Source organism: Rhinolophus hipposideros, assembly GCF_964194185.1.
Source record: "Rhinolophus hipposideros genome assembly, chromosome: 5".
NCBI lineage: Eukaryota > Metazoa > Chordata > Mammalia > Chiroptera > Rhinolophidae > Rhinolophus > Rhinolophus hipposideros.
Window position 1 is genome coordinate 4,276,233 of NC_138051.1, and position 26,363 is coordinate 4,302,595.

A 26,363-nucleotide genomic window follows, 5' to 3' on the forward strand; every position below is an offset into this window, starting at 1 on the left:
ACTGAGTACTTACTATATGCAATCCACTCAGTAAGAACTTGAAATGTACTATCACATTTAATCCCCGCAATCACCTTATGAAATTTGCATTATTATCCTCATTGAGCAGATGAAGAACTAGGTTTTGAGAAGATAAGTAACATTCTCAAGGTCGCAAAACTAGTTTCCCAGCTGGGAATTAAACACATGCATGTCTGTCTACTGAGCCCCAGGCTCTCAACCAGTAAATATACTGTTCACATGCTGTTATCATGTCTCCAGACTCCTTTAACAGTGATCTTTGTAGAACTAAAGAAAGAATTTTGATTTTAATTTAAACCTTATTAAATTGGATCCAGTATTCTAGCTTGTCAAGTCCTTCAGGATTTTAGTGGTCTATATATTCAATGTCCTTATTTGGTGTTACCTCAAAATGCATGCAAGATTCTCATATTATTAGTTCAAGAATGTCATTAATAAAACTGACTGGAAAAGCAGTCTAGATTATGTAAAGTAAAAAAAAAAAAAAAAAAAAAAAAAAAGCTTTTCAGCAAACCATTAAAGTATTCTACCAGGAAGACACAAACCCATTAGCCATACTCCAAGAAATGATCATTCAATTAATCCCAAATATTTCTCTGTCTGCATTCATAGCCTAGGCCACAAACTTCTCAGTCCACACCGAAATATTTTGCTGAGATCTACAAAACATTCCCTAATTCATCATCCTAATAATATCATTTGATTCTGATTTATATGGGTCATACGTAGCTTGTGGAATCCATCATAAAATCTGGAATTAACATTTTGTTTGCTTCCAGTCTTTGGTTCCTCTCTATTTTCCAAAATTATTCAGAAATAACCAACAGTGTTTCACTGATCTCATCTTCAACTTTTTAAAGTAACCCACACCACAATTCACCTGGCTCAGGAGATTTATTCATTTCCCCCAGCCTGGGTAATTACCAGTAATTACTCTACTTCATTTAGCCCCAAGATCACCTCTCCTTGCCCTCTACGGTCAACTACTAACACCTTTTCTTCCTATTTGATACATCCTTAAGTATTTTCCTTTTGATGCTTTTTTAGATATCTATAAGCCTCAAATCAGTCTGAGCTTTACTCTGCCACCATCATTAAGGATTTTCAGGCCAGATGACTGGTTATGTTACTTGGAAGGCTATTTTGAGGGTTCTGAGGCATTTTCAGATTTAGACAAGCAAGCAAGACTGATTTGCAATGTTAGCCATGAGGAAGGCAAGACACAGGTAACACTTCAGACACTCCCGGCCCAGGCTATTCTTTATTCTTCTGTACCTATTTGTTTTGTGTCCTTTTCAGTTTTCACTACAGCTCATTCAAAATTTAAGTTGTGATCAGAGATCATCTTACACACAAATATATATCGCTTTAATAACTCTTCTGCCCCACTCCCTCTCCTTCACTTTGCTTGTTTAAATAGAGTGGATTTAATTTCTGGAAACCCTAATCCTCCAATTTGCCTCCTTAAAATCCAGAATACCTGTCTGGTTAAAATCCAAATACCCTTCCTTGACTCTGACAGTGGCAAAATCACTTTCTGTACTTCCACTTAACCAATTAGTTTTTATCTAGTTCAGAATCATTTCAGACAAGTAATCCCTCAAACTATTCCTAACTAATGAAAGTTCCAATGAAACTAAAAGGGAAGACTTGCCCTTGTGTTAAGTACGCTCCTCATCCTGTCATGAACCTGCAGTTTCTTCCCCTCCCATCCACTCTCTACAAAGCAGCCACAATTAGGAGATAATGTACGTAAAGAACATAATACAGAGCCTTCAATCATGTCACTCCCTTAATATCCTTCTGATAACATCCAAACTACTTTAGGTCCCAGTGTACGTTCTCTTTTCCTATTTCCCACAACTTATGAGGGGCCACAAACTCAAATGCCAATAGGGGACAGGCCGGTAACTTAAATTAGTGAAACAGGCCTTTAGCATATTATAACACTCAGAAATACTTCACTTTTACCAAGAGATGTGCAAGCTCCTGTTTTTCTCAAAATTCATTTTCCCAAATTGATGCATGGAGCAAAGGTATATATCTCTACTAAACGTGGTTAGTGTCAGCATAATACATGCAAATGCCATTCAATCTTGGCGAGACATATCAAACTAGAAAGTAAAGGCCCCACTGAAAGGACTAATCAAGTTCAGGTGATTTCTGCCAAGCAGAAACTGCAGGCCTGTTCCTGTTTCAAAGAGAAGCTAAAAGTCTGGACTGTGTTGGGCAACTCCAATTTTCAAAGTTTGGGACAAATTTTTTGTCTGACAGTGGGCAGGGTATATAAAACACAACTGCACTCTGGATTCTGTCAACAGTCTCTTCGTTTTCAACTATTGCCTAGAGAGACATATTAGACAATGCAACTCTCCTCTAAATAAGTCACGTACGTTCCCATCATCCCCCATTTGTTCATGCTGCTCCTTTTGCCCTGAATGTTTTTCCTAACACTTTTTCAACAAACGAACGGAGTCCTCCTTAATTCACCTCAGTTATTACCTCCTCTGTGAAATATGCCCAATCAATCTCTTTCTCTGGATATCTTGTATGTACTTCTAACACTGACCACACAGGGTATTCCTCTAGCTAGCACCCAAGTTCGATGGTGATTTCCACGAGGCAGAAACCTTATTCACGATACGCGGCATATAGCACATACTCATGTGAACATATTCTTCCCTTCATTTCCCCAACCTACCAGGCAGATCCATGTGGTTCCCAAGGGCCAAGACACACCCAGCAAAACTCTGCTTTACAGTTCTGGTTACGACAGACCATGTGATTACAACCGCCATCCTTCTCAATTGTGACATGGCATTTGGGACATTCCTATGAAGAGAAACTATAAAGTTGGTGTCAATGCTACACTAGGTTGTATTACTACCACCGAGGAGAAGCCAGTTCTAGATTTGGTTTATTTTTAAATACCACATTTAATGGGATTAATACATGTAAAACACTTAGAACAGTGTCAAACACTTAATAAGTACTACTGAAAATGAGATGTTATCATCATTACTGGCTTTTAAGTTATACAACACCTTAAGGATTTGTTTTAGTGGGGTTGGAGTACAAAAACATTTTAAGCGCTTTTAACCATACACATAGTAATAACAGTTTTTATGGGAGGTAAAACATTTTGTTCATGTAAATATATTCTCTAGTGTCATCTAGAAATAATTACATACTTTCTGTATCTCACACTGTTCTCAGTGTTTTATATGCATTAACTCATAATCCTTACAGTGGTGCTACTCCTATTTCTATTGGTCAGATGAATAAACTAAGGGAGAGAAAAATAATAAAGTAACTAGTCCAAGGTCACACAGGTAGCAAATGGGAGAGTCAGGATTCAAACCTAAGCAATTTGATCTCAAGAGTCAGGCAAGTGGGATTGGTAAATTCTTTGTGGTTATTGAATTTTTCAACTTTCTTCTGCCAAAACTCTTGTTTTAAATTCTTTTCATTGTGGTCCATTTACAATTGTGCTACAGAGATCATGCTTTTATCCCCCGCCTGTATCGTTTTCTTGGTTGCTAATGAGTCAAAGTTATTACCCTGAAGGCCTACTGTTTTTTTTCTTTCAAAAAAAAAAATCAAACATTATTTTTAATAAAACTATAAATAAGATATAAAGCTTATATTTTTTGCTATATTTGTTTGATGTCTATAACTCCCACAAGGGGGGAGCAGCACCCGTTATATTATTTGTACAATTCAGCCTTTGTGAAACAGACTACATTGTCCACAAGCTATGGTAATTTAAAATAGTCAACATGGGAATTTTTAATCACATATTTTGAATCAAATTTTTGAAATGACTCACATATGTTTTATGTTTTCCCAAAGAAGCAAATTCAAAGCCTAAAATACCTGTTTTATTCTACATTTCTTGGTTATACCGTGTTTCCCTGAAAATTAGACCTAGCCAGACAATCAGCTCTAATGCGCCTTTTGGAGCAAAAACAAATATATGACCCGGTCGTATTGTATTGTATCGTATCGTGTCGTATCGTATACAACAACATAACTTAACATAACATAACATAATAACATAATGTAATACTGGGTGTTATATTAATTTTTGCTCCAAAAGACGCATCAGAGCTGATTGTCCAGCTAGGTCTAATTTTCGGGGAAACATGGTAATTAATCAAATAGTAGTAAGCGCTCGGTATGTTAGGATACCATCGACAATCTGTAAATGTGTTTAAGGAGCTAATAATAATAAATAAAAGATTCTGACATCTCCCAAGAGGAAAACTCTTCAGTTTCACTTCAAAACTACCAAGTAGATAAATTAGTTATTACAAATTGCCATTCTTCCTCAACAATCTACCTTCTAAACAAAGTCAAATATATCCAAGCCTCCATACTCCCTATTAAACATCTTGGGGTTTAGAGTATTTGGGTACTTCTCTAGATGCACAAAGAAGGCCAGAGTTTAATCAAACTACTTAGTGAAAATATAGCTGCCCTGTTCTAAATACTAGTTTAGCAAAGCATATTTAAGGATTCTGGGGCTTTAACTGGCAGGGAAATCTTCAATTTTCAAAAAAGATGGCTTGGCTGGAAATTTTTTAAGATAACAAAAGTAACCACTTTCTGACATTATAGTAAGGTTTTCATGAATGACATGACTTATATTTATCATGATGGCTTTAGAGAGCACAAAAATATTACTTAATTTCAACCACACACTGCTCAAAGACACTGGCATTTGTACTATGTGACAGGACTATGTGACTTTTACTGCTAATGCTTTCTGAGAGAGAGAAATGAATACGTACTTTGTAATCTTTTGGGGTAGAGCAGGGTAGTAATGGTGTAAAACTGTGTGTTCGTCTTCATCATTTAAGCACTCTGTATTCTTACTGTCTTGTAATTGAATGATGGAACAGTACAAAGCTATAACTAACACTGGCCAAACAACTCAGTATTATTTAAAGCACCATCTTCACATGTGAAAGACAATACTAAAAATGAATAGCCCATGAATAACCCTATCATTCATTACCCAAGTCACTTCCTATATGGATGAAATGTAAGACTGAATTAAATAAAAATTAGATATTTATACAATTTCCTATTAAGAGACTGGCTAGTATATATCTGGGATTCAAATGCCTGCTTGTTACTTAGTGATAGAAAACAAGGGTGTTCAAGATTATTTACATTTGTAAGATACTTGTCTAGTATTAAATTTTTGAATCTAGTATACTGAGCAATGCACTTCAAAAAATTAAAAACAAAAAACCAAGGGATACCCACATTACCCCCAAACTTCTATTTCTCAAGATTCAAGTCTCTTAATAAATCATATTATAGAAGTTTAACATGTTCAAGATTTACATAATAAAGTTACTCAGTTATTCTGACTGAATGCTGCTCAAAAGAATGGTTCCTTCCTTAAAAGTTAAACCCTGGGGATTTTTAAAAGCAGAGATGCAAATTAGACTAGTAAAACCAAGCTAGGTGGCGTAAATTCTATATCTGTATGCTAAAAAGTAGCCAAGAACTGTATGAAAAGGCATTATTATATCAAATGCCAGGGTAGAAAAATTATCAGCCTATTCTTCTATAGGAAACTGTTTTTCCAAAAAGGAAAACTTCGAGTACTGTGCATATTACAGTATAGTATTCAGTAAAATAAATTCAAACACTAAAATAAAGAAAATTTATTAATAGGCAATTATTCTGGAAAAGAAACAAAACAAACCTTAATCAAGAAAAAGGGAAAACAAGGTCCTTAACCAGGTAAACTTACTGCTCTTGCTAATGCTGATGCACCTATCCTTATCAGCTCCTCATTACCAAGAGTTTACTGAAGGAAAATACCAACCTTTGTGTTGGCTGCAATCCAGTTAGAGGTTTCACTGTCATCATCACACTTTTTAATCCACTTCTTCAACCACTGTTTGAAAACAATAACTATTAGGGTACAACAAAAGACTTAAGAAGGAGGATAGCAAATTACTTCAACACTTAAATGCAGTGAAGCTTAAATATAAAAGCCAAGGACCGCATTATCACTGGGTTTATTTCCTTTTAAAATCAAGGAAATCCTGTAATTCTCATGTTCAGTTTATACAAAATCAACCAAAAAAGGACCTTCGCTGGCTGAAGCTGAAAGGGGAACCTGGAGTTTGATGAGAAGCCCAGCTCCAAGGCGTGTCACTTCCCTTAGCTAATTACAAAGCCTGCTGAGGGAGGTGACTTACCATGCTTATCCTGATTATGTCAGGAGCTGGTTTATTCCTAAGGAATACTTGTAATGATCACCTTGTGGGCTGTGGTTCTCAGTCACCAAGTCTTAGAAGTGCTCTACCACAATATTTACAAATGAAAACGCCAGACAAACTTACCTTACATTTAACTGGATCATGCCAATTTTCTCCACAGTTAAAGCTGTTAAGTGACACAAGAGTTAAAAGAATTAAGTCCTACTTACTGTAAGTATATAAACAAACAAACAAACCGTTTCATGCTTTACAGTTCCTCAATATTTTCACCAGTTTCTAGTGACTGGCAAATATATGGGCAGAAACCATCTCTATTTTATTCTACAGTAAATCATTTAGAATTTAGTGTCAGGACCAGCGTGTACCGGTGTATGTGTGTGAATGCAGAATGATTATAAGCATAAAGGCATGCTTTGATGACAATTTTGTAATAAATGACTACCTAAACAGCTACCAAACTGTTAAGAAAAAAAAATCAGTTTAGTTAAATCTGTATTTTTCTGATCGTTTTTAATATGTATGGTTCCTTGCTACAACCATTCTCTAACTGAAGCCAAATTAAAATCATTTTCACTAATTTGAACTTAAATTTCAACCACTCAGCATATGTTAAATCGTGCACTTAATGTCTCAAGTGTCTCACTTTGTGGGGTAATAGATAATTTAGTACGAATGCACAGTACGCAATTTGAGAAAAGCACACAGGCCACATCTTTGCATGATACAAAAAAATGAACCTCAGTCTAGTAGAGATAAACTGTACCAAATAAGGTATAAAACAAGAGTGTGACTAAATATTCTCTAAAAATACACTAATTGCTAATGCCTTTCTGTTTTCTAAGTACATGGTATAGACATTTGTTTAAAAAGTATAAACTGAGAATAAACAAACACAAATGTTTATGAAAAAGTAACCATGGAATGGCTAATAAATTAGCTAATAAAGTAAGTTAGGAATGCCAAAAATCCTTTGCACATGAGAGGAACAAAATGCTATCAGTTTAAATGAAGTCAGGATAATGGTTACTTCTGGAAAAGAAGACGAGGAATGGGATGGATGGAGAAGAGAACCAAGGGGTTTCAAATGTATCTGTTTTATTTCTTAATAAAAGCAAACAAAATACTGATTTTGATTAAGCTGGATTGTAGCTACCTAAGTACTCATTGCTGTTATTCTCTATGCTTTAGTCTGTATTCGAGTTATTTCATACCAGAAATACATTTAAAGGTAGGTATGGAATCAGACTCCACCCTCTGTCTAACTGGTAAACTCAAACAGTAATGTATTATTTAATAATTACCAAAATAGCATGTATTGTACACATATTTAATGTCTGTGAGTTTACCTGCTCTTTTTGGAAATATTAATACCAATGATGTGTAAGTCTAATTCTATAGCTATTTGGAGAAGAGAAGACGGTACGGAATACCAAAATGTCGGTTTACTAGTTCAGAGCCCCTTGGTTTGACTGGCTTCTCATTCCTAAAAGATCCACAAAGGATCATCTTAACTCTCTAATATGCGAGATTATTGGAAATTCTCCGGTAGGTCGAAATCTATAATTCAAAGGCTGTAGAATATGCAATAGAACTCCAAGAACCCAGGTTACCGCAAAAGCTGGGGCCAGAGGAGCCATAGGAAAACTGTTAGTTAAAAAGCATATCTAATCAACCATGTTTTATCTTTCCAAATTTATCTGCACATTTTCTTTCTAGAAATAAGATTAAACTTGAGCAAAGAAAGCTTAAAAAAAAAAAAAGGCCTCATTTCAAGTAAGAGATAACTTGAAAACAGAGCAAGAGTCATAAAGGAACCAAACATAATTTGACAAAATAAGTCAATCAGAAATGAGAATAACTGAGTTTTCGTCCCAGATCTCTAGGTTAGCTTCCATTTAAGTTCCACTGGCACCCAACAAGAAAATGTGATTACAGCTGCACTCTTTCCCCTAAGAAAACATATCCAAAAGTTATAGAAACAAGGAAAGAGGAAAATTATTTCAGATGTGATTTCTAAATCCAATTCTTATTTAAAAGAAATACACACTACTTTAAATCAACACCACCCACATCCCGACCTGAGGTAAAAAAAAAGTTTCTACTATTTTTCTACCAAGAATAAACAGAAAAGCTCTGTGCACTATTCCAATGTTGGAAGTCACTTGCTCACCAAAACTGGCGCCCACATTTGCAGCGAACCGGTTTCGCATCAGGATATTGGACTTTAACAACGTGGTGGCAATCTGGGGCGGGACACCATTTTAACAGCCGATTGCACTGAAACACAAATTAGAAAGTAAAAAATGACAGTAAATTAAATCACCATTCCAGATTTCCTAGCACACCAAGCAATTATTTATATTGCTTTCCCAGTGTAAGGGCCAAAGGGGGGTTGGTGACACAAGCACATAAAAACCTGCCACCATTACTTAGTCTTCTACAGCAATGCTTTTAGATGTACTGTTTTTCCGAAGTTATAGATCCCCTGAAGTCTTGGTTTTATAAAATATATGTGTTTCTTGTTCTATACTTAAAATCCCACTGAGAAACTTTTTAAAAAATTACCCATTATGTGATCATTAACAAATATCAATTTGTTTATGGTTCTATTTCAGGGCAATTTTCAAAGATGCAGGAAAACAAAATATGCTCCACCTTAGGAAAGGTGTTTAGGTGATACAAACAAAGTAGTTTGAAACGAGATGGGATATGCATGTAATTTTTCCCTTTCACCATAAAGAGAACTCCAAAGAACAAAAGCCAGTTCTAAACTATGGCACAGGATGCATTTTAGTTCTTTCAAAAGGAAATAGAACTTTTACAGCATTTTGTTATGGAAGGAAACATGGATCATCAACACTATAGCAGAATTCAAGTTTATTGACCATTGGAAAAAAATACTATTCCTAAAATATACTATATTCTAAAAGATCTGACGGTCAGTTTAATCTCTAATAGAAATGAAAATTACTTTCTAGAGTTAAAATATCCAATTACACTGAGGCTCCATGCAGGGGCTGGCAAACTTCCGTGAAGAGCCCGACAGTCAAGGTTTGTGGCTTTGCATGCTCACTGGCCTCTCTACCAACTACTCAGCTCTGCCACTATGGCACAAAGCAGGACAGAACAAAGGAGCGTGTCCCAAGATAGCTTTCTTGAGAAAGCCAGGCAGGCCATGGTTTGCAGATCTCTGTTCTGATCAAAGAAAGACATCTCCTAAAAACGTAATTATTGCATTCTTTATTAACAAAGTTTACTGGTAATGGAAGCTAAAACAAGCAGAGATCTAGTGGAGTTAGAGTGCCAAACATAATTAAATATGACATAATTAATAATCAGCTATAACATCTGAAAACTATATAACTTTACTAACAATTGTCACCCCAATAAACTTTAAAAAAACAACAACAACAATCAACTACAATTCTCTGCGAGGGATAAAGAAAGAATACTATAAAAATAATTTTATTATCAAAGTTCAAGATTTATGAAGAGACGTCTACTTATTGCTTTGTCACATTCCTCTGAGAATAAAGGTGTTTGGTATGCTTCATAAATAAAGTCCATCACCCACGTTTACGATAAAGGTGTAGCTTACTGTCGAGAGTATTTTAACATGACAAAACCTAATATTTTTATTAATAAACAATTCTTTTTATTAAAAGAAGGAAAACTTAAGAGAAATCACTTACCTCTACAAAGCTATTTGTTATTAAATGCTGATACTTTAATTTAACTTTTGAATCTGTGATCAGGCGCCTGAAAGCAAGAATAAAAATAGTTTCTTAGGAAGGTTTCAGCCAAGATTATTTCCCACATTTATAAAATGTCAACACTATAGCTAAAAAACTGCCCTAAATTAAAAATATTAAAATGCACATAGACTATCCACAAATGTAACTGTAGTAATCAAAACAGTAATTTCAAAGTTTCTGTAGTTTCATTTTGGTAGGCATTTCCCCCATATTTCTTATACTCTAAATATTCTATTTTTACACAGTTTGTATTATGATCTAATGACTTACCAACTATTGAAATTTAGGCCCCTTTCAGAGTCTTCTGATATCTTGCCTTAAGACCGTAATTCTCAGCCAGCTTCCCTCAGACCCCTTCCCCAAAATCAGTGTGTGAAATAAGAGATGTTACAGATGTTAAGAAATGGATCCAGGTTTTGCTATATATAATTTGAAGGGCCTTCTTCTGAGCTCTCCTGAGAGCTCTTGTTAATTTATAAGAAATGCTTACTGACTGCAACCTGGCTTCTCTTGTCCACCTAGAACACACTATAATTCACAACAATTTCTAGAAAACAGGAACCCGTGAAAATGAAGAACCCTGACGCTCAAGTTTCTTTAGTTTTAATGGTAAAGTGAGTATGTTTTAAGAAAATGGTGTTAAAACAGAAAAAGATTAAGCAGTAACAAAGTCAGTAAGAACTGTATCAAACATGCACATAGTCCAACCTCATTAAAATCTTTAAAATGAACAAGAAAGTTTTGTACAATCTGGCCTCATCTAATTTTTGAGCTCATCACACAGTTCTCCTTCCACAAGACCACCCCACCCCCTCCGGCCTGTACCCCTTTCAGTGTACTCCTGTCACATCTTACAAAATAGTAAGCAGCACCCTTCTTCGGAGGCTTTTACTAGGAAAGGAAAGAAAAGGGAAGAATGTCATGGTGGGGCTCTGAGGTAGGACAGCCTAGGTTTGAATTGCTGGCTTTACAACTTTCTTGCTATGAACTGAGGGTAAGTTCTTTGACTTCTCCATTTTTCCGCTTACTCATCTGTAAAATGGACAGTAGAAATAGAGTTGGGAGACTAGACCGGTGCCTGGCAAATAGTAAGCACTCAATAAATATTAGATGCAATTACTATTATTATTATTTTATTTCATTAAACTAAAATGCAGTGGTACTCAAGGAGGCCGTTTCTGACAATTCCTCACCGCAGTCTAGATGTAGACACCCCTTTCTTAGTTCTCAGGGCACCTCATACACCTCTCCTTTAGAGAATTTGTCATAACTTGCATTAGAATGTTATCTGTATAATCATTTGTTTAATATCTGTCTTCCTGCTCCCGTCTCCAACTAAACAATAAGCTCCACGAATGGATCCCGTGTGTCCGGCAGACTGCCTGGCCTGTAGAAAAGTGTTCAATAAGTATTTTTTAAATGAGTTAAACCTTCACATTTCACCAGTGTTGGAACTGAGGTCTAAAAATAGAGTATTTGGTGATTCCTCAAAAAGTTAAACACAGAATTACATGATCCACCAATTCCATTCCTAGGTGCACATATCCAAGAGACGTAAAAACAAATGTTCAATAGAAAACTTGCCAACAAATGGTCATATGACAACATATGTTTCCACAAAAAGTAGAAATAACCCAAATATTCAAGAACTGATGAACGGAAAAACAAAATATGAAATACCCACATAATGGAATATTATTTAGCCACAAAAAAGAATAAAGTATTCTTTATTCATCCATGCTACAACCTTCATGAACTTTGAAAATATTATGTTAGGTGAAAGAAGCCAGAAGCAAAAGATCACATATTGTATGACTCCATTTAAATGAAACATCCAGAATGAGCAAATCTGTGCAGACAGAAAACAGATGACTGGTTGTCAGGGACTATGGGGAGGAGAGAATGGGAAGTGACTGATGGGTATGGGATGTCCTTTGGGAGTGGTGAAAATGTTCTGGAATTAGATAGTGGAGATGGTTGCACATTATGAACATACTAAAAGCCATTGAATTCTATACTTTAAAAGTTAAAATGGTGAACATTACGTGAAATTTACATCAATTAGAAAAAAAGGAAAGAACCAGACTCCAAGTCAAATGCCCTGATTCCCAAACACATCTTACTTCTATTACCCATAATGTTTTCCCGATGTGACAAACACTAATGACTTCTTACAGCTGACTCTAGCCTAAGTAGCCTAGCCTAACCCTTGCTTGGCCCACCAGGACTGGTGAGAACAAAGGTTAGCTATTAGGCCCAGGTTATTAAGTATTAGTTATTATTAGGCCATAGTTTATCTGGTGATAGGGAAGAAAAAGAAAGTGATTTCCCAACCTTGAGAATTAAGCATTCTCAAGAAGGCAAATGTCATCCTGGCCATTAATAAGCTAATTGTCTTGACAAAGACCGTTGTCATCACTTATGCTGAAAATAGTTATTATACCAACTCTCACAGGGAAGGCAGACAAAATGACTTCAACTGAAAGTCTATATACATTCCGAGGACAGCATCAGATGCATTTAACCACCCCTGTGTTTTGGGATAATCCTCTATTTTTACAGATGAAATAACTGGAGAGCTGTGATTTGATTTTTTTTTTTTTAAGTATGCCAGGTACTAAACCATGCCTTATGAAACTTGAGTGTATCAACAATATTATGCTTCAATTTAAGAGTAATAAAATTTCTTTAAAAAGGTTTGTTTTCTCTCAACATACCAATTATACACAAGCATAAAAAAGGAAATAAAAATCACCTGTAACTGTCACTCAGGAGGAATAGCCATTCAACATTTTTATAAATATGGACCTTTTCTCTCTCTCTACTTTTTGGTAAATGTATGATATATAATTTTAAATACAGGACTTACTACATATAACTTTATACCTTAGTTTTTTTCACTAACATTATTATAAGCATTTTTCAATGCATTTAAGTAATTTACAAATCTTTTAAATGGCTGTATTGCCTCCCACCTACTCCGACTGTTGGGCATTTGGATGGTAAGTTATGACAATGTGATGTTAACATCTTTACAATAAATCTTTGCCCAAACTTATGGTCATTAAAAATAAATATAATATTTACTATCATTTGAATTCATCTAATCAAAATGAAAGGTCAAAATGATCTGAGAATCATCTTTGGCCCATCTCTTTCTCTTCTACCCCACATATAATACATAATTCTGACTCTACCTTGAAAATCCAAGACATGATCCAATCCAATCATGTCTCACTACCTCCTCCGCTACCATCCTGGAGCAAACGACCATCGCCTCGCACCAGGACTGTTGTAAGATTCCCAATCTTCCTGCTCCTACCTACAGTCTCTTTTTAACACCAACAATCCGAGCAAACCCTGCCTGACCATGTCACTGCTGTGCTCTAAATCCTCTCCCGGCTCTATCTTAAATTAAAAGCCAAAAACCTTACAATGGCCCATACGGCCCATACAGCTTAATGCATCCTTCCCCCTCCCTCCTCTGCTCCCCTTCAATCTATAAATTTACATTTACAGAGTTCAAGAAACATTTTTTTAAGTTTAAATCAATAATTATCAGTAATTTACTCCTGTCTATTATCTACTTTGCTTTATTAACTACCAAAACTTGACAAATCATTTCATTTTTCTTTTTAACGAGACTAGGAAATTACTTCAGTATGAACTTGAGCTCTGATCCCTTATGCATTTAGTTTAAAACAGATAGTATTCTACAGCTTTTGTGTTCAATTTCCTACCTAGAATACTAAAGTAGTGCTTGTTTTTCTACTTCATCGTGGAGAAAGGATGGGGGCAGTAAATTTATTCACTAGGAGACACACAACATTCTCCATAAATTCTCTATAATCTGACTTAAAAATAAATACAACCTTGGGATAAGAAAAGATTTCTTAAATAGCAATAATCATAAATGATTGAAAATGAAAAGGGAAATCATTGAAATCATTGAAAGTGAAAAGGGAAGACAAACATTGGGGGAAATAGTTGTGATACACATACCTAACAAAAGACTCATATCAGAATATTTAAATAATTCTTACCAAGTTAATTAACAAACAACATAACAAAGTTTTAAGAATGGGCAAGTGTCTTGAATGGGTACTTCATAAAAAGGAATATCCACATGGCTAACAGAAAGGTGTCTGACATCATTATCCAGTAGAGAACTGCAAATTAAAACCACAATGAGATATTCCTACATATCCACCTAATGGCTAAAATTTAAAAAGATAGTGTTACAAGTGTGGGCAAGAACTAGAGCAGTCATACATAACTAGGAGGGATGGAGGGACAATTACTTTGGAAAACCACTTGGATCTACCTATTATAAAAGCTAAAAATCTCACTTCTGAAAATATACCCAAAAGAAACCAGTGCATGCCTACCAAAAGACACATACAGAAATATTCTTGGTAGCTTTTCCCACAGTAGCTAAAAACAAACAAATCAAAAAACTCTGAATGTCTATTATTAGGAGGAGAATGAAATACTGTATAGCAATAACAAAAACTAACCCTAAAAACCACAGATGTATTTGACAACATCCACTTATCTCAAAGACTTAAGCTAACTGAAGCAGATACTCTTAAAAAGAATGTATGTTACGTGATCTCATTTAAATAAGGTTCAAGAAGAGGCAAAACTAGTTGATGGTGACAGAAGTCATGACAGGTAACAGAGATGAGATAGACACTGTCTGGGAAGGGGCACAGGATGAACCTTCTGGGCACTGGCCAGGTCCTATGCCTTGACCTGAGTGGTTAGTAAAACAAACAGACCTTTAAAGCTAATGTACTTTACACATTTCACTGAATGCATTTTAGAACTTAATAAAAAAAATGAAAATTGATACACAGAAAATTGAGTCTATTATAATTAAGTAGGAATGACGGGTTTTCCATCGCAAAAGATGTTCTACTGTATTGCAATTAACACACATATCAAAGTTTAGTTTGTCTCTTGCCTCAGGTGGTACAAACCATATGACTTCACGTGAGGGTCTAGGCAGCTTCACAGCCCTATTTCTGACTTTTAAGATACCAAAAGAATGTAAAAAATAATCAGCTGACTTGGATGTTTGGAATATTCTTCTTGGAACAGCACAGACTTAGAGGATTACATTTACTTCTCTCTGGATCCATTCAATTACTTGGTTTTATGTCATATTTACATAGTTATAATATTAAAACCACTAGCTTAAAATTTTGTGATTGGACCTGTTGACAAAACATGAAAGAATCTGTTCCAGAATAAAAAAGAATAGCTATAAAGTTGACGACATAGAGTAATTAATTATACTAGAAATTAGGAGGTAGAAGAGATAAAGGTGAATGACAGTGTATAGGCACCAATCTCCTCGCCTTATGTAGTAAGGAGCTAAGACACACTGCTTAAAGTTGATGGGACGGGAAAGAATTATTAAAGAATAGTACTTAAGCTATATATCTAATTTAAAACAATCTATTGAAACAAAAACATTTCTGCCCTTTTCAGACAAGTGGAGAATTAGCCAGTAGAGGTGTCTATGATCTACATACCATGAACTTAATTTAAGATTCATTTTTTAAAATATTATCTGTCATTTAAAGCTTTAAAAAAAGCATTTGGCATAATTTTGCTAGATATAAGTGACAATAAGTTCCTGTCATCACCTCTGTTCCTAAAACCCCCCAAAAATAAATCATATGTTTTCAGAACAGCTGAATCAGAACACTGCAATTACAGATGTTTGACACTATCAATGATTAGTCAAGACGAGACTAAGTATATACTACTTGAAGGTCTCTGAAGACTTAGTAGATACAGGTTTATCTTTAATCATCACTAAGATTACGAGAGAGGCTATATATAGTAAAATAACGTTAGGCCCTAAACGCCTACATAAAAAAACTAACCAACTGCTAGGACGAACAGAAATAGATGAACATTTATTTGCTCTCAAGTGATAAACAATTTAGAAAAATAATTTTCATTAATCTCACGAAAGCATCAGGACAACTGGGACAAAGAAAAATTCTCAAAATAGACTTACTGTTGCTTGCCTGATTTTGGAAGTGTAACTGTATGAGGTTATTTGAGTAGGGCAGCCCCACTTAGCCAATAGCCTTAATGGCATCACAGCACAAATCAACCACTGATGTTTGCAATGATGGCATATGCTTATGAAAACAAGGGAGAATATAGTTCCGCTTACTTATTCAAGGATACAAAGCTATTACGTATCCGGTACTAAGCAATAAAAAGGTGAATCCATTGAATCACTAATCTTAAGAATTTTAAAGTCTAAGAAGCATTGAGAGTCAGTGAAAAAAAAGACTTTCAGTGTAGCATTTCCAAGGCCACATATCCTGAATGGAAGTAAGCAAAGAACTGAGTCAACATAAATAGGTACCTAGGGTCATACAGCTTACAGCCTAAGAATATGAGCAATCACAAAAATGTGTGGTAAGGGAAATATGGGGGAGCTAAGGAGCATAGTATGTCTGCCCAAACCAAATGAAAATCTAAACTAAGGCCTGAAGAAGGACTAAGAGGATAAGGTGGTTAAGAGTACTAAAGAATAAAACAGGAAGAGAATACTGCATGTCAGAAAGTCAAGAAGCAATGGAGAAAGAAGTAAACAAAATCAAACCAAACCCAATGCAAATGAAATGCACAGTACTTTCAAGAAACCAAGTTCTACATGTCCAGAACAGAGAAAAGGTAACAGGTGAAGCTGCACAGGTGCGAGCACGGGGGACAATGGACGCCATGTGTGAAGAACTGGAAGGCGATGGAAGTGGGTCTAGGAAGTCACTTAGGAGCCAGTTGCAGATTCACATCTAAAAGAAGACCTGGGGGCCGGCCTGGTGGCTCAGGCGGTTGGAGCTCCATGCTCCTAACTCCAAAGGCTGCCAGTGGGCTCTCAACCACAAAGTTGCCAGTTCGATTACTCGACTCCTTCAAGGGATGGTGGGCTGCGTCCCATGCAACTAACAACGGCAACTGGACCTGGAGCTGAGCTGCGCCCTCCACAACTAAGACTGAAAGGACAACTTGAAGCTGAACGGCACCCTCCACAATTAAGATTGAAAGGACAACTGGACTTGGGAAAAAGTCCTGGAAGTACACACTGTTCCCCAATAAAGTCCTGTTCCCCTTCCCCAATAAAATCTTTAAAAAAAAATAAAAGAAGAAGACCTGGATCAGCTTAATAGCAGCAGGAACAAAGAAACAGATGGACTTGAGGGTAATTAGGATGTGGAACTGAAAGAATTTGGTGCAAGGATGACTGGGAGATGCAAGAAAAAAATGAATCAGGGATATCATAAAGGTTTCTAATTTATGCAAGTCTTTAACACTTAATAGTGCCATTCTTTGATACTGAGAAGCAAGAATGAATGAGTTTGGTGATGGTGCAAGTAGCAGGAGGGTGAATCAAGATTGCCTGAGGAATATACATATGAAGACACCGGTAGGGAGATACATGGGCCCCAAGCTCAAAAGAGAGTTGATCTGGAGATATAAATTTGGGAGTTTCCAACGTATGCCTAGAAATAGTGGATAAAGTGTATAGACTGAGAATAAATAGTGGGTTGGAGAAAACCTGAGGAGCAGTATTTTACTAAGAGGCACATAGTCAATTAGAGCAGATCTGCAGCAGGCCTAGCGTGGTGGGCTTAGGGGTAGGTGGCTGGGATGAAGGGGGTTTTACCGGAAACGAGAAGATCAAGGAAATAAAAGGCTATAGTAGTGGTTCTCACACTGAAGCGTGCATCAGAACCAACTAGGAGAGTATGTTCAGATTGCTGAGCCCCATCCCAAGTTCTGATTCAGTAAGTCTGGAACTGGGCCTGAGAACGTGCATTCTTAACAAGTTCCTTAGATCTGCATCTGCTGGCCAGGGGACTACATTTTGAGAGCTACAGGAGTATCGCATAGAATGGACTCTGAGAAAGAAAAGGCAGTGAGTGACATGTGAGCACTATGTATAATTAAGTGGGAGTGACCAAGAAGTCAAGCAGACAAAAGCACAAAGGGCTGTGATACAGCAGGGTAACACAGAGAAACAAGCCTCAAAGAATCTGTGGATTCTGTGAAGTAAAATAACAGGCTGAATACAGCATTTGGGACTGAAGAGGAAAATGACTTCACATCCTGACCGGAAAGTATAAAGGGAAAAAAAGCTAGTTTCAACTTGAGAGGGTTATAGGGGAATGTATCTTCTGGAAAGAATTGGGTTTCAGTTTCAAATCATTAATTCCAAATAAGGTTAATTTAAATTAAAACAAGAAACCAGGTTTTAAGCTATCAAATTAGAAATTTAAAAAACAGTAACATCATGATTGGGATGGATTCAGTTTCTTTCACACTAAAAAAAAAATTTTTTTAAAGCACATTTCAGTTTCTGCACCTTATGATTAAACATTTAAAAAACGACATTATCTGATTTAATTACTAACATTTTAAATTCTAAAACAAATTACTTAAAAGAAAATGGAAGATATATACCAATACTATACAGCTACATAAAGCGAAAAATAAAAATCCCTTTTCCTAACTGCCACCCGATATCACTATTAAAATTCTCTTATTAATAGTCTTAGTTTTCTGTGCATGTACAAGGCTGCATATCCAAAGAGCTCAAGAAACCCCACAGAGGACAAACACAAAGAGAACCATATCTAGATATGTCATAGTCAAACTTGAAAGTCATATCTTGAAAGCAGGGAACAGGAGACAGGAGACAACAGCTATGATTCATAGCTGACTTATCAGAAACAATGGAGGCAACATAGTCAAAGCGATGAAACCATTGGATGAAAGACCAAAGAACATATAAATTTGTAGAAATTGCCAAACTACATTATAAAAAGGTTGCAACTGTTTATGCTCCCTATTGAGCTATATTCTCACTCACATTGGATATTACCAAATTCTTTAATCTTTACCAATATGAAATGTAAAAAGGACTTTTTTAAAAAAGTCGGGAGTATATAACTTTGATTTACTCGTTCATTTATTTAATTAGGCATGATAGCTAACACTTATGACCATTTAAATTTCTTGCACTGTGAACTGTTTGTTCATATCCTTTCCATAGGATTTTCTTACTGATTTCTAAGAGCCCTTATGGTATTAGCCATGTTTGTTTTAGGTGCTGGAAATGTTTTCGCCATTTCCCCCCAAATAAAATTTCATAGAACAGCCTTCTAACCACATCTCACTACCCAAATGTCTCCCCACTTTAAACTATCCTTCACTACACCATCAAAGTTTTATTTCTAAAATGCAAATCTTATTATCACACTTTTTAACCTTCTATGGCAAAACTCATCATAAACTGTCAAACTCTTTTCATCCTCACCTCTAATAATCTGCTACTCTGTGGCTCTAGCTACAATAGAATACTTAATAGAGAAATTTATGACCTACTTGGCACCCTTTCCTTAACCAAGATTACCCTCCCCATTCCCTTAACTCAAAATTTTACCCCTTTCATATTATTCCCTAGATAAAGTCTCCCTAAACTCTTCAGGTAATTTGTTTCTAACTGTACTTTATATATACCTTTACATATAAAACAAATTCTGCATTTTTGTTATTATTATGCACCTTTTGAGGGAAGGAAATATATCTTAATTTTTTTGTTCTCCTGTACATACTAGGCTCCCAGTAAATGTGGAATGGATGAAAAAATACAGAGACCTATACTGATGAAATGTATTGATGAAATTGATGTATTGATGAAAGAATACGAGGGATCAGAAAGTATCAGGGGACAACTGGAAGGATGGTGGTACTTCAAAATGACATGGCTTATTTCTGCGAACTTAAAAAAATAATGAAAAGATTTACTGAACGATAGAAACAGTATTAACATAGAGCTGACAACAGTAAATATTTTATGTAAATACGTTTTAGTAAACCAAAGTAGACTGATATTAAAGTGGGATCAGTGAGCTTTATAAACTGTGCTGATGAGGTCAACTCATGGCTTTATTAGGTTAAGAAAAGTGATCATTACAGCCCATGGCTGCTTTTACTTTTATTACCTTCAAATCCTAGTGCTTAAACACAGATGCAACAGTCCAGGACTAATTACATCATTTGTTCGTGGTTTGTTCAGGGCCTCAATCTGTTTATCCTCCTAGAGTGAAGTCAATTAGGCAGCCTGAGGTTATGAAAACAGCCCCACTCAGGAATTAAGTACCCTGGAATTTTACCCCAGATTTAGGAACTAACTATACTTGTTCCTTCAAGTTTCTTTCTCTCTTCAAAAGAGAACCTTTCACAAGGAGAGTGGTTAGCCAATAGCCTCCAGCTGCAGTGCCTCTGGGATGTGCCAGCTGAGGCCACATACCCCTGGGCAGTACCCAGGGGATGACCAAGCATGGCAAGGGTACCAGGGCCTGGTCATTTCTGCTTATTGAGGCATTCCTCTATGGTCAATCTATGTCGTGGAGCTCCCCACAAGGCGCCACAAGGCTCTCACAGCTGCCTCTCAGTCTGAGTCCCTTCCAACTGATTCCTCCTTCCACTTTCTCTCCTCCAACCAAGTGTTAGACCTGCATCAAGGTCTGTCTGCTCCTGCTCCCCCTCCTCTTTATCCTGCACAGAAGCTCTCCCATAATCAATCTCTGTCCCTTTTAACTCTATATTAGCATCTGCTTCCCAGGGGACCTCACCTGACACACTGACATATCCTATTCTCCAATTCCAAGGTTTACTGAAATCTAGCTGTCATGCATTGCCAAGTTTACCAGAATAGTGATTAGGCATTGAACCAAATTACAAACGGGCTTTTGTACTACAAAGGAATGTAGATTAGAAAGTCTCTTCAGACTTTAAAAATTTCACCTCCTTTGAGGTGCTGAGCAAAAATTAATTTGGTTGAACCGACTAACCAATATTCAACATGCAGAATCTATCAGAAATACTTACATAACTGTGTTGTCATCCACTAAGATATCACAACCATGAGCAGGACACGAAATAGTCTGAAAAAGATTGAAATTTAAACTATGTCTTCATTCAACAAATATTTACTGAATGCTTACCATCGCCAGGCACTGTGCTCAGTTCTGAGGATGCTGTAACATTTATAGGATCTTAATCGTTCCCTTTCTATCGAGGGAAATGTATGTGCATGAGTGTGTTTATCACCATAAGATAACTAGAACTGCTGACCTGAAAATCATTGGTTCTTCAATATAAAACTTGAAAGCCAAAAGCAAGAGATCTGAAAAGATTGCTCAAAAAGTTAAGCCTGATATATACAAATGTTAATGCTCACTGAGAAAACATTACCTGAATTGAATCTTTAACTGGAATGTCACCATGTAAATAGAAAAAAGTCTCAATTATCATTTAGTTGTTTTAATCTAGATAAAAGTTCCCATGCAATCCATAATCCAGAATGCTTCACCTGTTTATGTTTGTGCAAGGGTTAACAAGAAAAACTAAAATAATAATAATAAAAAAAGCATCTTTACCTGTCCCATGCCTTCCTCCATTATTTTGGTAGTTAAATATTCGCTCCAGCACTGCATACAAAACTTATGTCCACACTCAAGGCCAGTGAAATACTGCAACAAAAATACATGATCTTGTAAGACATTATCAGAAAAATCACTATACATAGTGCCTCAGTAAAGCTCTATTAAGTCACATTTCTCATAGTGGCTAAAATGTCCAATCTGACAAGACTAGATGTTCTCCTAAAATGAACTTCTAGGTGAGGAATATAGTCATGTGAACACATTGAACACAAAACACCTAATGAGAAATGCACCTACGGTACATATTTATATTTAGGAAAGACAGACAAATTTGTGTTAAATATAAAAATGTATCATATACCAATAAGCACATGAAAAGATGCTCAATATCCTTAGCCATCAGGATAAATCAAAATGACAATGTAAATCAAAATGACAATGAGACACCACTTCACACCCACTAGGACAGCTACAGTCAAAATGACAGATAACAACAGGTGTTGGCAAGCATGTGGAGAAATTAGAACCCACACACACAATGCAAAATGCTTCAGGAAACATGGAAAACACCGGGAGTTTCTTAGAAAATTGAACACAGAGTTACCACATGATGTAGTAATTCTACTCCTAGGTATATACCCAAAAGAAACGAAAATGTATGTACACAAAACCTTGTACATGTTCATAGCAGCATTATCCATAATAGCCACAAAGTGGAAGCAACCCAAATGTCCATCAACTGACAAATGGATAAACAAAATAGGGAATATCCACATAATGGAATGTTATTCAGTCATAAAAAGGATACATACTATATAACGAGGATGAACCTTGAAAACATTATGCTCGGTGAAAGAAGCCAGTCACAAAAGACCACATATTGTTTGATTCCACTTATATGAAAAGTCCAGAATGGGCAAATTCATAGAGAAAGTAGAGTTGTAGAAGTAGATTAGTGGTTGCTAGGGCTGGGGGATTGGGAGGAAATGGGAAGTGACTGTAAAAGGATACAGGGTTTCATTTTGTGGTTATGAGAATGCCCTAAAACTGTGGTAATGGTTGCACAACTGTGACTATACCAAAATCCACATTAAATCAGTGAATTATACGATATGTGAATTATATCTCAGTAAAGCTGTCTAAAAAGTTATCTCACACAAATACAGAATTTCATGGAGCTGCATGCAATGTGCCTAACCTAGAAAATAAAATCTTATGGAAACCAAAAGATTTATTCAGATAGCTAACAGTAACATTTTGGTCTAATCTTATTTACTTATATCATTTGAGGGATGGTTAAATGAAGTATACTATATCCTGTAATGGGATATGAAGTAAGTACTTTAATATTAGAGTCTAGAGGACTATATTTTAAAAAGACAAATACTGGTTACCATATTTTAATTTAAGAATATTTTATGGTATTTACTACTGAATTATTGTTAAGTAATACAGGCTCGTGGTTAAAAACAATTGAGTAGTATGTGTTTAAGAGTATTAAACAATTTAAGAGTAGCATGAGTTTATATTCAAAAATAAGTCTCCCTCACCAGCCTCCCATCCTGGTCTTCTACTTCTCTGCCCAGAAGTAACCACTATTTCCAGTATCTTACATATTCTTTCAGAGATGCTCTAACGTACACAGGTACACACTATAAGAGTACCACACACTCTATCCTGCGTCTTGATTTTAAAAAATTATTATTTGATAGATTTAATGGACATTAAGACTATGTTTTGCCTACTGTGCTATTGCATTAACTATAGATACATCTTTGTGATCATATAAATGTACCTCAAGACGAATTCGTACAAGTGAAATTATAACAAGTATAAATTTACAATTTGATAGATTATCAATCTTTATTCAAAGAGGTTGGAGCAATCGATACAGCTCAAGACAATTTGGTTTCTCACACCCATGTCAACATAGTATACGATCCAACTCTTTGATCTTTGCCAATGGAACAAGTGAAAATGAACCAATCTCATCAGTTTTGATTTTAATTTCTTTAATTATGAGTGAAGTTTAAACATCTCAAAACAGACTTAAAGCTGTATTTTTTTTTTCTGTGCATTCTCTTTACCTATTTTGCTCATTTTTTCAAGGGTTTTTCTCAATGATTTAGTGGGGATTTTTACTTATTTAGAAAATTGGCCATTTATAAGTGTGGAAAGTATTTTCTCCAGGTTTCAATTTTGAATGTTCACATTTTGTTGCCATACAGGTCTTTATTTTGTAGCAAAATGTATTAATTTTAAAATTTATGGCTTCCAAATTAATTAACTTCGATATAAGGAGTTAGGAATAAATCTCAAATTTCACCCCAGTTGGTTCCAACACCATTTACTGAATAATCCACCTTATCTGAAATGTCTCCTCTATCATCCTGTTCCACTGCACTGTCTACTCTCATATTTGGTAGGGCTAATTCTTCCCCAACCCGCATCACTCTATTCTTCTTTTCCAATGTTTACTATTATTCTATCTTTTCAAATACTTAAGTTATCCTATTATTTCCCTTAGTATTTAAAGTTTTCTTCATATAGCTCTTTCATATTTCTTGCCAAGTTTATTTCTACCTCTTTTATTCTTTTTGTATTTTTTATTCCATTACATTTTCTAATTAGCTGTTATTTGAAATATACTTATGAAATTTCTGATGTTGCTTATGGTATGAGATGCAAATAGTCAAGATACAAATTCTATATTATAGTACTTTGTTACATAAAAAATGCCTGAAAATGTGAAAGAAAATGTGTCCGAGTCCTGAGACTGGTTTTACAGATCAAATGAAATGAAAACTATTTATCAAGTTTAAAATATGGTGTTATTCAGATTGACAATGATTCTAACTCACAAAACAAGTGAAGGTAAATATTTGGGAAATCAATAGTCTAAAAAAAGATCTGGGAAACAAAATCGATTCTCATTACTCCCCAGCAGTGAAGATCTGGCACTAAATTGTTGCTAGATCACTAGTGGAGAGTATTTGATTTTTAAGGCTATAATGAGAAGGCGCATCGGTAGAGGACAAAATATAATAGAGTAATACATCAACAATTGTAAAATGTTCTATTCATGATTTAAAAATAATTTTAAATAATTTAAAAAATAAAGTATGTGCTTTATTCTTTCAAATAAGAATCCTTAAGACTGAGAAATTAAAGGTCACAGTGGTTATTAAGTGATGACTACAAATAACATTTCCACCTTTGGGATTTCTATACCAGGACCCATATAAGATAAAAAGAAAGCTTTTTATTGTTTAAAGACTTCTTTTAGTAACTTTTCTAATTAAATAGGTAAGACTAAACAAGATACATTAGAAAAATAAATCACAAATGCATGTCTAAAGATAAAGCAAAAACTAACGTGTGGTAAAAAACCTATTCATTGTGCTTGAATTGCATATCATCATAAATAATGATACCTGGGTATCTTTCTGTCTGTCTCATTCCCTTCTCTCTCCTTCTCCTTTGACATATTTGTTCCCTTACTTCCTTGCGCTTATGTACTTGGTTCCCTGGGCCTTTCCCTGACTCAGGTGATTAGATTATCTACGCATCAAACTTATCTGTTCGTATCATAAATAAATATGACCAAGAATACACTGAAATGTATAAAATATTACCTACAACAGAAATTAACAGTGATGGAGAAAAATACACACTCTTAAATGTTTCAATTATCTCCTCCATTTTACATACATAGCAACTAACATCAAAGAGCACTAAGGGCATCAAGAATTATCTTTCCTCCTTCAGAAGTTGTCCATATAATTTCCCATATAAGCTGAAGCTCTTTTGTTTAGAAAAACTAAGCAAATAATCAGAACATTAGTTCCCTTATCTGTGAAATGGAATGAGTTATAATGGAAGATAAGGTTGGACTTAGATCAGATGTTTCAGTGTATTCAGGAGAAAAAAGATTCAGAGGTGCCTGAGGGGTGAGGGACAGAGGGTCGCCTATCCTCTCAATCTTCTATTTTCCTGTACTTATTTAATAAAGCTTATTCTTCGAAAATACCAATCATTTATTTCATAAAAACGAAGATATTGTAGCCCCAGCTATATTGACTGGTAGAGTGAGGGGTTAGTACAGCTACATCTTACTGTTGATTCAAAACAACATTATAAAGTGAGTAACTGTTGCTTAAAAAGTACTCCAAAGTCTCAGGTAATTGTTTTTAAAAAACAGACCAGAGTAGTTAACTCTAAAGTGTTATATACACCTAGCTATTAGAAGCATTTAGTAAGAAAAAGAAAAAACCTGTTTGCACATGGCTCTGTATACAGCTAAAGATGCTTTCTAGAAATATAAAGTTATTTAAGATATACATTAACGAAAGGCAAGTATCAGTGTTTGAAGAGAGTAGTGGAAATGGAAACATGGGAGTTATAAGTAACGAAATCACCCATCCAACTAATAAAGCTTCAGTGAAGAATCTCAGGTGACATTCAGTTCCCAAACTGAAGAGGTTATGTTAATCTTCTATAGTAGAAGAACTGTAAGAAGTCCTAGTTTCATTATAATTATATTTTTCATAATGCTTGCTGCTTACTTTCCAACCCATGTTTGCTCTGTTTGCGTTCTTGTCCTGCCACTTACATAGCTAAACTTTCTTTAAAGGAGCGATTTGTTTATATTTGCAGCTTTCAATTCCTTTCAAGACGATGACTCTTCAGCCCATGCAGTGTAGTTTACATCTTACCACACTACTTAAAATAACTTTCCAAGATCATCAGCAAACTTCATGTTAATTCCAAATTCACTTTTCAATTATTTTCACCAAAGCTTTGAGCACTGTTTATCATTCTTGGCAGTAGTACGTACTCTCTTCCTATGCCTTCTATAC

The 26,363-nt window shown here is 35.4% G+C and overlaps 1 protein-coding gene across 1 annotated transcript in view; it reads right to left on the bottom strand.

Moving 5' to 3' along the window:
- ARIH1 (ariadne RBR E3 ubiquitin protein ligase 1) overlaps nt 1-26,363 on the bottom strand; it is a 103,674-nt gene that overhangs the window by 11,254 nt on the left and 66,057 nt on the right. Inside the window, exons 4-10 of the mRNA XM_081047722.1 lie at nt 21,499-21,591; nt 20,948-21,003; nt 9,959-10,025; nt 8,437-8,543; nt 6,390-6,432; nt 5,867-5,938; nt 2,723-2,853 (exon numbers count right to left, since the gene is read on the bottom strand). Coding sequence (XP_080903848.1) covers nt 2,723-2,853; nt 5,867-5,938; nt 6,390-6,432; nt 8,437-8,543; nt 9,959-10,025; nt 20,948-21,003; nt 21,499-21,591 — 569 coding nt within the window. The remainder of the gene's footprint in view (nt 1-2,722; nt 2,854-5,866; nt 5,939-6,389; nt 6,433-8,436; nt 8,544-9,958; nt 10,026-20,947; nt 21,004-21,498; nt 21,592-26,363) is intronic.